Consider the following 16,364-nt stretch of genomic DNA (forward strand, 5'->3'; position numbering starts at 1 on the left):
CTGTATGTACAGTGTTACTGACTGTATGTACACAGTGTTACTGACTGTATGTACAGTGTTACTGTCTGTATGTACAGTGTTACTGACTGTCTGTACAGTGTTACTGTCTGTATGTACAGTGTTACTGTCTGTATGTACAGTGTTACTGTCTGTATGTGTCTGTATGTACAGTGTTACTGACTGTATGTACAGTGTTACTGTCTGTATGTACAGTGTTACTGACTGTCTGTACAGTGTTACTGTCTGTATGTACAGTGTTACTGACTGTCTGTACAGTGTTACTGACTGTATGTACAGTGTTACTGACTGTCTGTACAGTGTTACTGTCTGTATGTACAGTGTTACTGACTGTCTGTACAGTGTTACTGTCTGTATGTACAGTGTTACTGACTGTATGTACAGTGTTACTGTCTGTATGTACAGTGTTACTGACTGTCTGTACAGTGTTACTGTCTGTATGTACAGTGTTACTGTCTGTATGTACAGTGTTACTGACTGTATGTACAGTGTTACTGTCTGTATGTACAGTGTTACTGACTGTCTGTACAGTGTTACTGTCTGTATGTACAGTGTTACTGGCTGTATGTACAGTGTTACTGTCTGTATGTATGTACAGTGTTACTGTCTGTATGTACAGTGTTACTGACTGTATTGTATGTACAGTGTTACTGACTGTATGTACAGTGTTACTGACTGTCTGTACAGTGTTACTGGCTGTATGTACAGTGTTACTGACTGTATGTACAGTGTTACTGTCTGTATGTACAGTGTTACTGACTGTATGTACAGTGTTACTGGCTGTATGTACAGTGTTACTGACTGTCTGTACAGTGTTACTGGCTGTCTGTACAGTGTTACTGTCTGCATGTACAGTGTTACTGGCTATATGTACAGTGTTACTGTCTGTATGTACAATATTACTGTCTGCATGTACAGTGTTACTGTCTGTATGTACAGTGTTACTGACTGTATTGTATGTACAGTGTTACTGGCTGTATGTACATTGTTACTGACTGTCTGTACAGTGTTACTGACTGTATGTACAGTGTTACTGACTGTCTGTACAGTGTTACTGGCTGTATGTACAGTGTTACTGGCTGTATGTACAGTGTTACTGACTGTATGTACAATATTACTGACTGTATGTACAGTGTTACTGACTGTATGTACAATATTACTGACTGTATGTACAGTGTTACTGACTGTATGTACAGTGTTACTGACTGTATGTACAATATTACTGACTGTATGTACAGTGTTACTGACTGTATGTACAGTGTTACTGACTGTCTGTACAGTGTTACTGACTGTATGTACACTATTACTGACTGTATGTACAGTGTTACTGTCTGTATGTACAGTGTTACTGGCTGTATGTACAGTGTTACTGACTGTATGTACAATATTACTGACTGTATGTACAGTGTTACTGGCTGCATGTACAGTGTTACTGACTGTATGTACAATATTACTGACTGTATGTACAGTGTTACTGACTGTATGTACAGTGTTACTGACTGTCTGTACAGTGTTACTGACTGTATGTACAGTGTTACTGTCTGTATGTACAGTGTTACTGGCTGTATGTACAGTGTTACTGGCTGCATGTACAGTGTTACTGACTGTATGTACAATATTACTGACTGTATGTACAGTGTTACTGACTGTATGTACAGTGTTACTGACTGTCTGTACAGTGTTACTGACTGTATGTACAGTGTTACTGTCTGTATGTACAGTGTTACTGGCTGCATGTACAGTGTTACTGGCTGTATGTACAGTGTTACTGGCTGTATGTACAGTGTTACTGACTGTATGTACAGTGTTACTGGCTGTATGTACAGTGTTACTGGCTGTATGTACAGTGTTACTGGCTGCATGTACAGTGTTACTGGCTGTATGTACAGTGTTACTGGCTGTATGTACAGTGTTACTGGCTGTATGTACAGTGTTACTGGCTGTCTGTACAGTGTTACTGGCTGTATGTACAGTGTTACTGACTGTATGTACAGTGTTACTGGCTGTCTGTACAGTGTTACTGGCTGTATGTACAGTGTTACTGGCTGCATGTACAGTGTTACTGACTGTATGTACAGTGTTACTGGCTGTCTGTACAGTGTTACTGGCTGTATGTACAGTGTTACTGGCTGTATGTACAGTGTTACTGACTGTATGTACAGTGTTACTGGCTGTATGTACAGTGTTACTGACTGCATGTACAGTGTTACTGGCTGCATGTACAGTGTTACTGGCTGTATGTACAGTGTTACTGGCTGTATGTACAGTGTTACTGACTGTATGTACAGTGTTACTGACTGTATGTACAGTGTTACTGACTGTATGTACAGTGTTACTGGCTGTATGTACAGTGTTACTGGCTGTATGTACAGTGTTACTGGCTGCATGTACAGTGTTACTGGCTGTATGTACAGTGTTACTGGCTGTATGTACAGTGTTACTGACTGTATGTACAGTGTTACTGGCTGTATGTACAGTGTTACTGGCTGTATGTACAGTGTTACTGGCTGCATGTACAGTGTTACTGGCTGTATGTACAGTGTTACTGGCTGTATGTACAGTGTTACTGGCTGTCTGTACAGTGTTACTGGCTGTATGTACAGTGTTACTGGCTGCATGTACAGTGTTACTGACTGTATGTACAGTGTTACTGGCTGTCTGTACAGTGTTACTGGCTGTATGTACAGTGTTACTGGCTGCATGTACAGTGTTACTGGCTGCATGTACAGTGTTACTGGCTGTATGTACAGTGTTACTGACTGCATGTACAGTGTTACTGACTGCATGTACAGTGTTACTGGCTGCATGTACAGTGTTACTGGCTGTATGTACAGTGTTACTGGCTGCCCTACAGAGAGGAGGTATTGTATTGTCCGTCTCCCACTCTTCTCACCAGGGGAGACAAAGAGGCAGCAGGATAATGAGACTAAAACCTCTGACAGCAGCTCTACAGCAGGACATCAGATCACATGTATGGGCATCGCTGTGTCAACAACTTTTACACTTTTTTTTCCATTACCAAAAAAGTACCATGGTACTTCCAAAAAGGTATCATGGTATTTTCATAATTCTTTGGTCATTACCATGATGGTAGTGACCAAAATAAATGATGGCAGCACTGTGATATCACCATTGGTGTCATGGTTTAAATTGGATTATACCATGGTACTACTTAAGTGGACAAGTTGTACCATGGTGATACATGTTTCTTACCATGGCAGTACCGTGGAAAATCATTCATACAATGGTCGGTACCATGTTGGTAGAACTGAGATTAACATTAAACTACAGCACTACGTTTTATCCAAAGCCGCTCACAGAACCATGACTCCAAACATCTTTCGCAGTGGTGGTCCCAATGGGCACGGAGTGTGAGTGTTAGTGCCATGCTCTACCCACTGAGGTACAGGGACCCTGTAATAATATTCGAATGTGCCGAGATAGGAAACATCTATGGAGCTGATGTTGACTGGCCTTTGGCAACAACTAATTATACCAACAACAACAAAAGAAAACGCTGAAAGCATTTTGTATGTCAGTGGGGAAAGGAAACAAACAGTGAAAACAACTTCTACATTATTGACAATATCCATGACAACAACTTGTACAGGGGCAGCGTGCTGTTCTAATGTGCCCGAGAGAGGAACATTGCGAGTTGGCAACAGCCAATTATATTTAAAGAAAAAAGCGCAGAAGGCATTTTGTACGTCAATAGGGAGAGGTAACAAAAGAAAAAGACTTACACAGTCTTGACAATGATGTACCAGGGAGGTCCTTCAACTCGTTCACTGGGAGGAGAGGAGAGGAAAGAGAGAGAGGAGAGAGAGAGAGGGAGGAGGGAGAGGGAGGAGAGGAGAGGAGAGAGAGAGAGGGAGGAGAGGAGGGAGAGGGAGGAGAGGAGAGGGAGGAGGAGGGAGAGGGAGGAGAGGAGAGGGAGGAGGAGGGGGCAGGAAGGAGAGTGAAAACAGGCAGAGAGACAGACAGAAACAAACAAACGGGGGGGGGGGGGGGGGGGTTATTTTGATGAGAAACTCGCCAGGCAAAAATACTGTAAAGGGAGACGTGAAGCACCTTGTCTGGTGGCTTGCTGAGCGAATCGGCTACAAAGACCTGCTTCTGAGAGAGAGAGGGAGAGAGAGAGCGATGCGAGAGCAGTGTGTGTGTGTGTGTGTGTGTGAGAGAGAGACAGATATGGTGTGTGTGTTTATAGGATAAATGGTTGGAGGCATTCCCCTGATGGGACTCAGGCAAACGGTAGATGAGAGGGAAAGAGGAAACCAGTGGCACTGAACCAGAGAGCTCAGTGTGGCGTTTACACTACAGACACCATCTCTCTCTCTCTCTCTCTCTCTCTCTCTCTCTCTCTCTCTCTCTCTCTCTCTCTCTCTCTCTCTCTCTCTCTCTCTCTCTCTCTCTCTCTCTCCTCTCTCTCTCTCTCTCTCTCTCTCTCTCTCTCTCTCTCTCTCTCTCTCTCTCTCTCTCTCTCTCTGATGCTAGAATAGGCATGCTGGAGCTAAAACACTCGGCTCAGGCGCGGTTGAAACGGTGAACAAAAGCGTGAGACACTTTGTGTTATGAGACACGCTCCCCCTTGACTGTGCTATATTTCAAAAAGGATTTTTTTATTGTGTTTTTCTTCTCTTTTTGTCTCTCTGTTTTGCATTTATTTACCTATTTGATGGAAACCTGTCTGTTTATCCCGCTAAAGTGCCGAGCAGCCGCCTGTATCCCAGACATGAACTATTGATATTGCTGTTATCTCCTTTGCTAGTCGGTTTCTGACTTCTCTCAATCATGTCTAGAGTCTACAAGCTGTCCGTAACGGCTCAAAGGGAGCTATTCTATTCTGTCTCGTTTAATTTCATTCTATTAAAAAAGTCTCACTAAGTATATTGTGTCACTTTCGATCCAGTTGTTGATACGACCCCTAGGTCATTGTGTTGTCCCGTGGTGTAATTGTGTTAACACAGGTGTGTTAAAACAACTGTTAACACAAGTATCAACACTGGAGTCTTGTAGAGCTCAAGCCCTGGGCCCTCGTTTATCAATGCTGCGTATGCACAGATATGTGCGTAAACCGTGCGTATGATCATTTCTAAGCAAAGTGTGGGATTTATCAAAATGTGTATATCTACGCACAGCTCAGACCGTGCATACATGTCACCAAGCGGTAGAATATGAAGACTGCAACAGACGTGGAAATAAATGTTCATGCATTAGTTTCAACACTGACGTGTTCGGACCCGTAATTCATTATAGTTAATTGTAAAATAGAGACATAAGTGTAATTATTGTCAAACCCTATAAATAGCATTTAGAATAGGTCTTTCCGAATGAATGCAGCATGGATAATCTTGCGTTATCGGAAGACTTCACAAAGACGTCACGGATATGGCAGTCTATTTGCCGAGAGAGTAGAGTCCGCTACCCGGGACACAAATTGGAGCATGAAACAACACGCACAAATGCCATCCCGTGCACATTTAAGTCCTCTCCACCCTGGGATTCTTCTCAGCGTGAGATTGGAGATCGCTCGGGCATTTTCCCATCGGAGCAATATAATGTGTACCCATGTACTGTCAAAGCTCCATCAATCAACAAATTCAGTTATGTGAATAGAAAGAGATTCTACTGGGTCAATGTACAGATACTCTGCTGAGTGCAGAACAGTTCTGTGGGCCTTGAAGACGGGTGGCTTATTGGTGAGCGTTACCCATTCAGGCCTAATTTTATTTAATTCAATTGTAATGTTATTACTGGGTTATCTGTAATTAAAATATCACTTAAATGCAGGTGTTTGGGGTTATCCACTGAAACCATATTTATTTATTATAATTTATTTTTTCCTCCTTTTTTTCGATTTTCTCCCATCCCACTGTTAGTCGTTATGCCAATTCCCAACCCCCTTCCTGGTTGTTGCGTACTCCCCCCTACTGTTGGTCCGGGAGGCCGGAGACTGTCACATGCTTTCCTCCGACGCATGTGCAGCCAGCCGGCAGCCAGCCTGGCAGCGCAGATTCTCACCGGGAGAGTTTTAACGTGTGGAAGGTCACACTACCTCCCTCCAGATCCTACCCTCGCTGTGCAGGCGCCCCGACCGAACTGTAGGGGTCGCTGTCCACAACGCCCAGGACCCACCCATCAGCTTTCCCACCCCTAACACTGCCAATTGTGTTAGTGTGAACGACCAGCCAAGCTGATAGCAACGCCGAGAGCTGGATTCGAACCCAGCGTCTCCAGCATTGATGGCGAGCGCCTTGCCCACTACACCACCTAGCCGCCCCCCTGAAACCATAGTTAATGACTCTGAACGACCCAACAGGAGCGCAATTATAACGGGCTCACGCGCCGCGCCGCACACGAGCCATTTAGAGCACAGTTGGCCTGCTTGTTTGGCACGGGGGGACAGACGCAGAACACCCACCTCCAAACGCGATTAAATATTGTTTCAAATAAAAAGCTAAATACTATTATTCTGTGTGTCATGTTTCCAAATAAGATTGTTCACGACGGAAAATGCTGTATACATTAAATTCGTTGGTTAGACCTCCGTGATCAATCTCGCTCTCAGGGAAGCTCATCGTTCGCTTAGTCCATTATTTCACATTTCATGGGGGTGTTTAATTACCATATATGGTTAAGTAGGGGCGGTTCTGTATGCAAATGCTTACAATCATGCACGAGCTTAGACGGTAAGAACATTGGTATTTATCAACACGGAGTGTTACGACCTGTGCAAGCACGGTTGATAAATCCAGATTTTTCTGTGCGTAGAGACATTCTAAATTCCGTGTTTAGGAACGAAAATAGAACACTTTCTACGCATTATTGATAAATGAGGGCCCTGGACTCCGACTTAAGACTAGAGACGCAAGTTAACTAAAACTATCTATTGACATTCCCTAATAGATAGTGTGTACGTAAATGAAAATGTATGCGTCTGATAAAGAGATAGGTATATACGTAGATGAAAAGGTATGTGTCTGATAGGGATATATTATTAAAAGATTGTATAATTGGCTGATATGAACATAGATAATGTATGTAAATGCTAAATAGCATATTATGCTGTATTGTATTAGGAATTAATTATGAGTAGGTATTATTGCATTGTATTATGAATTCATTAGGCGTATATATTGTTGTATTGTATTATGAATTTGATTAGGAGTTTTTATTGTTGTTTTAATCGTCTGTATGACATGTGAATGTTGTGAGTGTATAAGTCTGTAACTGTATTTTACGTGTTATGGACCCCAGGAAGAATAGCCCCAGCACTGCTGTGGCTAATGGGGATCCAAATAAACGTAAACTTAAACTGACTCGACTGCAACACTGAGCACATGGATGTGTTGAAAGTGACACATTCTTTTTAAGAGTGTAGCCTATTCTTTGGACCGACTCAGTGAACGTACGTGCAGTAGGGCCCGGTGTAGTTCTCGGCACAGAGGCAGGCGTACCGCTCGGGTCCGTGCAGGCAGGTGCCTCCGTGGGCACAGAGGTGGTGCTCACAGACGTCCACCTCCTCCTCACAGTCGACGCCTGCGTAGCCAAACTCGCAGGCGCACCCGTATGTCCGTCCGCGCACGCTGCAGTTGCCGTGGACGCAGGGGCGGGAGGCACAGGTGTCGGTGAAGAAGTCGCAGCGCCTCCCCGCCCAGCCCTCGGCGCAACTGCAGTTGAAGAGGTTGAAGAGGTCCTGGCACTCCCCTCCGTTCAGGCAGGGGTTGGGATGGCACGCGGGGCCCCCGCTGCAGCCGCCGCGCGGGGCGGAGAGCGATGTGCGGATGAACTGCTCCTCTTGCACCCGCGGCAGGTTGACCTCGGAGGAGCTGAAGTAAGGCAGGGCGATGCCTCCGAGCTCCACCGTGCCCAGGCACCCGGCCAGGGTCCAGCCGGCCTTGGGCTCCAGCCCCCCCAGCATGATGTCCACCTCCTGCCGGAGGAAGTCCAGGTTACCCCCCTCCTTGCTGGAGGTCCTGGCCTCCTCTACGTCGTCATCCAGCACCAGGGTCCACCTGGATGTCTGGGTCCAGGGTGCTGCCATGAAGAGACTGACGCTGTGCCACTCTCCGTCACTCACGCTCCTCTGACTGTTCAGGCTGACCGTGGACAACCTCTCCTCCTCCCCCTCCACCTCTCCGTCCTCGCCCACGTTGCTCTGCAGCTCCATGAAGAGCAGGCCACCCTGGATGGAGAGCGTAACAGACGCCGAGCCCTTCTCTGCGTGCAGGATGGACGCATGCCGCTTTCGCGTGCGCAGGGTGAGGAAGAGGCTGGTTAGATTGCGGGAGATGCGATGGTTTCCCCGGTAGGACAAACCGCCGCTGTCATCCAGGAAGGTTGCATTAGAGTAGCCTGAAAATGAGGAGATAAGTCATTGATTCATTAAGACCCGCAGTTCCTCCAAATAAAACACTAGACAAGACTACCTTCATTTTAGCATCTAAGCTTCCTTCTTTGAGTGCAACTTTTTTTTTTCTTTTACGTTCTTACGTGACAATCGACCGGTTTTGCCGCCCCAAAATAGAATCAGAAAACTGGGTGAACGCCGTGATTTTACCATTCAGAAAACTGTTGAAATAATAGTAAATTTTCATTCTTAATTTAAGCCTTGGACACACATTGCCATTATGTAGTAGCATGCGTTTCAATCCACTCAGAGCTAATCAGCGGCGCTTTGGCTGGCTCACATAGCAGACGGACAACCATGCAAATCATCGCTAATCCTAGAGAAGGATAACCTGGCCTCTGGCCAATCCTGCTTCACGGAGCACATGCTGCTTTAGGCAGATTAAGGGCAGTAGATGAGGAGGCGTGTTGCGTTGTGTCACACTGTGTCTATATGACGGCACGGAAAAGGACGGTAACTGGCAAAGTCAAAGATTAGGGGGACCCTGATGTAAACAAGACAAACGTCTTTCTCTGGTCTGCATCCCCTTAACAATTGTGTGTATTGAGCTGTACTGTATTGTACCCATTCTGCAATCAGTTAAATAAAGTTTTCATTAATTCATTCATTCATTCATTCATTCATTCATTCATTCATTCATTCATTCATAGGATGTTTACAAACCCCTTGGCACTCAAAGGACTTCTCACCTCTCACCTCGCCGTTTTAAACCCTTCGCAAAGTGTATTGTGTTAATCATCTGTTTGTTTGAGTGTTTTTCTGCATCTGTGTCAAGCCAAGATGTCTTTGTAACCGTTAAAGGGTTCAGTTCTGAATTTTTGCCCCCCTAGCCCACCTCAGTGACAGCTCAGAATGACACCTCAGAGTGACAGCCAAGCTCAGAGTGACAGCCCAGCTCAGAGTGACACCTCAGAGTGACACCTCAGAGTGACAGCCCAGCTCAGAGTGACAGCCCAGCTACTGAAGAGTTTACCACCCAAGTCACAGCAAAAAAAAGCCAAAGATAGTCTTGATTTGATCTGTTCTCTTAACTCTTTCTGTGTCAAACCCGACATTTCTCGGATTTCGAATCAAACCGTTGAGCGCCATACCCGAGATTTCTCGGGTTTAGATCTTTTGATCTTTTTCCTTTGATCCCCATTCTGATCCCCAACACTCGTGCGGACCTGTCTGTGTCTCCCTCTCTCTCTCTCTGATGGGGACTAATAGGGGTCAGCCCTATTATGTACTATATACTATTAAATATACTATTATATACTGCAGGTATACTATACTGTAATGTGTACTGTAATGTGTACTATATGTGTGTACTGTAATGTGTACTATATGTATGTACTATGTATGTATGTAAATGAAAAAAAGTATTAAAAAAAAACTAAACGTAAGTCTTCAGGGGTAGGGCCCGACAAGCCTAGTGCTTCTCCCTAGCCCTTTTCGGACAATTGGACAATGCTGCAATAGCAGCTGGTAAAACGTTGGCGATTTATGGAATGACCGTTGTTATGTGTCCAAAGCCCGAAATAAAAAATACCTGAACTGAACTGAACTGAACATGAATAATTGCGATCGCGATGGGATTACTGGGATTATTAATTTTGGAGTACCTTCTGACTAAATTAAGGTCTATTCTAGGTCTATTTTACCGAACCTAAAACATGCTTTTGTATCGATCACAGCGTCGTCTTTTACCGAACCTAAAACATGCTTTTGGTAACGATGCAGCAGATTTGGGCATATGCATATAACACGTCATATCGCGTGATCTAGAAAAAAATACTGGATTATTTTGGAAAGGGGCGATGTTTAGCGTGGAATAGCGCACAAACTAAAGTATGTAGAAATTAACTGGTTCGTCAGTGTTGCACTATAAACAATGCCTGTCAAATGAGCCATACTATTGTCTCCATAGCTATAATACAGAACACACGATGGGTCCACAAACATCGCGAAAATGGTCAATAACGCTGGCGCCAAGATGGGAAAACAGCGTGGCAGTCAATGAGTTAATACAGCCAAGACATGAGAGGCATACCTACATAGACATTTAGGGAGGCAGGATCTCAAAAGTAAGCTAAAAACGTACCTCTTCACCGTAGCCTTTTAATACACTCTGCTGCTTGGACTCATTTCATCCAGACTGTGATTGTTGTACTGAGATGAGAACTATCTTATTGCACAGCACTATTGCACTATTTAGTCTATTCTATGCTAATGTATATTTTATTGCACTGCTCTTATTCTGTCTATTTTTATACTCATTATATGTCTGCACTTTATGCATTGCTTTTATTTTGCACAATTTCCAATTCAGGTGGGGGAGGTGAGTGGGTCCTTTTTTTATAGATTTTTATCACACAAATCTATTACACATTTTCAGGGAGGTTTTAATATCAATTCTCTGCTCATGTTATGCCCGTCTATAATAATGCCAATGTTATGCAAATTTTATGCCTGTCTATTTTGTGTCACTGCTGTGAAGCACTTTGGGCTGCAATTCTTGTATGAAAGGTGCTATACAAATAATGTTTATTATTATTATTATTATTATTATTATTAATTATTATTATTATTATTATTATTATTATTATTATTATTATTATTATTATTATTATTATTATTATTATTATTATTATTATTATCTCAGGTCCCTCACCTCAGCGGGGACAAAACTTACACTCATATCCCTGATTCACGATCCGACACTCCGCGTCTGATGGACAGGGTGACAAATCGCACCACATGACCTCCTCACAGCGCCGCCCTGCTGTGTTGGCAGGGCAGGTGCAGGTGAAATCGTCCCACATGGAGTAGCACATCCCCCCGTTCAAACACGGGTTCCTCTGAAGAAAAAAGACAAGAGAGAGGGCGTTGCGTTTATCACGTGCTGCATCAATTCACTTCTAGTTCTGTGGGGGCTTACTTTTATCACATGTCACATCAATGCACTTCTAGTTCTGTGGGGGCTTACTTTTATCACATGCTGCATCAATGCACTTCTAGTTCTGTGGGGGCTTACTTTTATCACATGTCACATCAATGCACTTCTAGTTCTGTGGGGGCTTACTTTTATCACATGTCACATCAATGCACTTCTAGTTCTGTGGGGGCTTACTTTTATCACGTCACATCAATGCACTTCTAGTTCTGTGGGGGCTTACTTTTATCACATGCTGCATCAATGCACTTCTAGTTCTGTGGGGGCTTACTTTTATCACATGTCACATCAATGTACTTCTAGTTCTGTGGGGACTTTTATCACATGTCACATCAATGCACTTCTAGTTCTGTGGGGGCTTACTTTTATCACGTCACATCAATGCACTTCTAGTTCTGTGGGGGCTTACTTTTATCACATGTCACATCAATGCACTTCTAGTTCTGTGGGGGCTTACTTTTATCACAGGCTGCATCATATCTCCTTCTCGTCATCAATATGAAACCAATGGGACTGATGAGACATGAGTCTTAATTATAATAAGTACCTTGTAATCTATATCCATGTTAACACTTTCACTGCCCAAGTTTAATTCATTATTAGTCCCTTGAATGCCCAGGGCCACTTCAATGTTAGCGTTAATATCGCCTAATCTATGTTTTAAATTATGGCTATGTGTCTAATCTGCCCGTCGCTTATCAAAGACTCATTTTCCAGTCAACATTGTCGTAGCAGATTGTTTTTTTATCGGTTCATTTCCGTTTTCTACCATTCTGAAAAGCACTCGGTTTCACGGAAAAAAGAAGAGATTCCCTGATAATCGCCTTTTCCTGGAATATTCTAGAACGTTGTAATTTTTCGGCCTATTTATGAATCGTTTTCAAATAAACGCTAGATTATCGATAGTATATGTGTACGCATGCACGCTCTTGCGGCGAGCCGAAAATCGAGTCTCCTATTTCCTGACGGCGTGCACAGTCAAACAGCGATATCACATAATCACATAAAAGCTTATATATCCGTGAAAACGGGTCTGATTATCCTTAGACTGGTAACATAGATTCCTTACCTGAGATCAGATAGTATCCAAATGGATTATTCCAATTCCTGATCGCCATTCGAAAAAATCGCTCCTTTTAGTGATCCACTGTGTATACTGTAAAACACATATTCCCCGCTGCTCCGAGAGTCCAGCATGAAGCTGGTAGACGCCGGTTGCGGGAGTGAGAAGTAAAATGTGGAGTGCAGGTTTTTTATTTTCATTCATTTTCATTGAGTTCAATCCAAAAGGGTGAATTACCATCTGGGAGACGATAGGGGCGCTTTTTTCACATCTGAGCGCCTGAGGTAGCTGAATTTCCAACGGTAGACACGGTTGATGAAATATGATTTCAGATCGCAAAAAATTAATAAAAAAGAGAACAAACGAATATTCTCGTGATTGGGCATTCAACCCGGGGGGTAATAACCCAAATAATCTCGGGCGTGGCATGCAAAGTGTTAAAGGAAATTGTTTATCTTCGACCAAGCTTCAATCCCAGTTTAAATTCTTTAATCCAAGGTCAAACCTTTTCTACACAGGAAATTGTGAATTAGCTTAAAGGGAATCTTCAGACAACATGTCATACTGTATAGACAGGTTTCTACATGTGTCCTTCAGTTTCTCTAAAATGGAATGTTAGCATTGTTAGCCTTCCACATTGAAACCATGGGGCATGGCTAGCTCCAAGCTGTCTGATAGCTGTGCCCCACGATGAATGAATGCTAACATTCCATTTTAGGGAAAATGTAGAAACTATTTCCCACAATGTGACAGGAGTTTCTGATGAGGAACAATAACAACAAAAATTCTAAATTACAATTACAAGTATCCCTTTAAGTGTAGAAACCGGAAACAGGGTGCAAACTGCATACAAGCCATGCAAAATAAAGGCTTCTTAACCATATAAATGAAGATTTCTTTTGTCCTGTCACATGAATACAATATTTATTTTGTATGCAAGGGACACTTCACCAAAAAAAACAATGCTGATTTATTTTGCACAATAATCTCACACACATCCAAAAACTCAGTTTTTCACACATTCATTTAGTTTGACAGTTACTGAGAGAAGATTTGTTTGAATATGGACACCATTTATGTCATTGGGGACATTGAATCCTTGTGTTGTGTTAATTACAGCTCCATTGATTGATTGATTGATTGATTGATTGATTGAAAACTTTATTAACAGATTGCAGAATGGGTACAATACAGTACGGCTCAATACACACAATTGTTAAGGGGATGCAGACCGGAGAGAGACTTTCGTCTTGTTTACATCAGGGTCCCCCATTTTCAATACACCATGAAATGATGTAGATGAACAAATAGCAATACCTTGTCTTATAAGAACTGCTACAGATGCAGCTCTTAGGACTCTGAGCTCTGCTCTGCTCCTGCGTTAATCATGCACCATTAACCTGGCAGTGTTGTTAACGAGGCGTTAATGATACTGCTCCCTTGCAGTAGAGGTGTGATCTTTAAGAGCTGGATCTGTACCTCACTGGTGGCCATTATTCAAACTAATTTACTCTCACTAACTGTCAAACTAAATGAATGAGTGTGCAACCGTTTTTGGATGCGTGTGAGATGTATGTGCAAAATAAATCAGCATTGTTTTTTGGTGGAGTGCCCCTTCAATATATTTATGTAATAGAGACCTGAGTTAGCTCTCTTGGATTTGTACAAAATAAATACATTTGAATTTTAGAATCATTGAGATTTCAGGTTATAATTTCAATAAAAAAATGTACTGTAGGAGTAAACCCATCCCAGGTGTCCACTCACGCTGCAGTAGTTGTCCCCAGGGCATCCGGAGGTCATGTTGGCCATGAATTCCAGAGGGTAGGACCTCACTGACGTGTCCAACCCAAAGAACTGCAGTCTCCTATCATTGATCCTCAAATCCTGGATACAGCCTTTAAAGTATCCCCCGAACGCAGAGGCCGTCCTCTGCTCCGAAAGACCCCCCACGTGGACCAAATCCCCCGCCCGGGTGTTGACCGTCCTCCGGACCCTGATGTCGCCCTGCCTCTGGCCCGCGACGTAGAGCGCCATGCGTTCCAGCGCCACGACTACGCTGACAAAGTGGATGTCGCCGTTGTTGATCGCGCTCTCCCCTTTCAGGCTCTCAAAGTTGTTGAGCTGAACTTTGACCCTGCCCTCCTCCAGCCATATGCGCAGGTATTGTCTGGTGCTGTTGGCGAGCACCAGTAGGAGTCCAGCGTGCCTCCGCGTGCGCAGGAAGAGGGAGACTGTGAGGTTGTGACCCGGCTCGTCGGTTATGGTGAAAGTGGCGTAACTCTGGGAATCCTCGCTTCCGAACCGTGCCATCACATATTCTACAAGAGAAGGAGAAAGGGCCGTGGCATCATCAGGTACATGAGGGCAAATTCAACATCTATGATTGAGATATATTTTGAGTACTAGTATCGGTATGTTTACATGAGAAGATGCAGATTACTGCAGCCCAGGGGGAAAATAGAGGAATATGGTATCCAGCTTTTTTATTTAGGTTTAACTACTATAATTTCTCCCAATCATTCCATGGTTTCATCATTTGAATAAGATGACTAATAATAATGATAATAATTTGATCTGTAACTTTAGAACAAGCATACACCTATAACTACAATGTGAAAAATCCTCATCATTAGCTCTTTCCCCAGAGGGATGGTCACCCTGACACAGCCAGGACACTGATAATACAGTACAGGTATCTTATTCCTCACATCTCAGATAAGAGACTGTCAACATGTTCCCATATCTCGTGGGTGGTGTGTGTTTGTGTGTTTGTGTGTATATATGCCACTGTGTGTATGTGTGCCCTTTCAAAGACACGACAATCGCTAATCTGCTTTGATGTCTCAGGAAGCTATTAATATCCCTTTTGGGAAAACATGTGACCAACATGCGCCTGAGACTTCTGAGATCAGAAATAAATATTCATACAGTCCAGATTATATGTACTCGTTTTCTGATTATTATTCCACTGTCTATAGAATTGTCTGCTGTTTTCTAAGAATGCACAACACTTTCCAAAAGTACCATGGTATTCCCATCATTCTTTGGAAACAACCATGATGGCAGACAACATCAAAACACTGATATTACCACGGTATTACCATCAGCATCATGGTTTAAATTGGATTATACCTAGCCCCTTTCGTGACTGCGATGTGCAAGCCAGGGGCTTGTATTCAAAGCCCCTGGCTTGCACATCGCAGTCACGAAAGGGGCTAGATTATACCATGATATTACTATGATATTACTATTGGTATCACGGTGTAAATTGGATTATCCCATGACATATTATCTATGTGCAACAGTCGTACCATGGCGATACATGACTTTTACCATAGCCATAGAATATTTTTTCTTTTTCTTTTTTATCCACTTTGATCCAGCCTTGCATCACGTGTCCCCTCCGGTACACGAGGAGGCAGCTGTCGCATCTTTTCACCTGAACAGCGCGATCTCTCAGTGGCAAGGAGTAACGCGTGGGAGGCTCACGCTGCCCCCGATACTTCCTGATTCTGCTGTACAGGCGCACCAACCGACCTGTAGGAGTCGCTGTCCACAACGTCCAATCCCCACCCGCCGGCTTTCCCACCCTCTAACACTGCCAAATTGTGTTAGTACGACGGCCGGCCAAGCCGGTAGCAACGCAGAGAGCCGGACTCGATACCAGCATCCCCTGCGTTAGTGGCGGGCGCCTTGCCCACTGCGCCACTCAGCCGCCCAGAATATTATTCTTACAATGGACGGTACCATGGTGAAACTGAAACCACCAGCAAACTACCACGGTACTTTTTCGTAAGGCCTCCTGCCTTCTTCCTCCTCTGTTAATCCTCTCAGATAAGAGGATATTCCTTTCCTCGGCCGTGACTCATGACCAGCTTCACCTCTGCTCCCTCTCCTGCCCTCTCGCATGTCCAGACCACAAGATGCTGTTC

General features: G+C 43.7%; 1 protein-coding gene across 1 annotated transcript in view; it reads right to left on the reverse strand.

The window, feature by feature from the left end:
* Positions 1-16,364, reverse strand: part of crb1 (crumbs cell polarity complex component 1) — a gene marked incomplete at both ends in the record, with an annotated part of 156,255 nt that overhangs the window by 35,721 nt on the left and 104,170 nt on the right. The window contains 4 exons of the mRNA XM_084311229.1: positions 3,762-3,806; positions 7,434-8,376; positions 11,106-11,271; positions 14,197-14,750. Coding sequence (XP_084167355.1) covers positions 3,762-3,806; positions 7,434-8,376; positions 11,106-11,271; positions 14,197-14,750 — 1,708 coding nt within the window. The remainder of the gene's footprint in view (positions 1-3,761; positions 3,807-7,433; positions 8,377-11,105; positions 11,272-14,196; positions 14,751-16,364) is intronic.

The sequence above is a fragment of the Notolepis coatsorum genome, assembly GCF_963971535.1.
Source record: "Notolepis coatsorum genome assembly, chromosome: 3".
Taxonomy (NCBI): Eukaryota; Metazoa; Chordata; class Actinopteri; order Aulopiformes; family Paralepididae; genus Notolepis; species Notolepis coatsorum.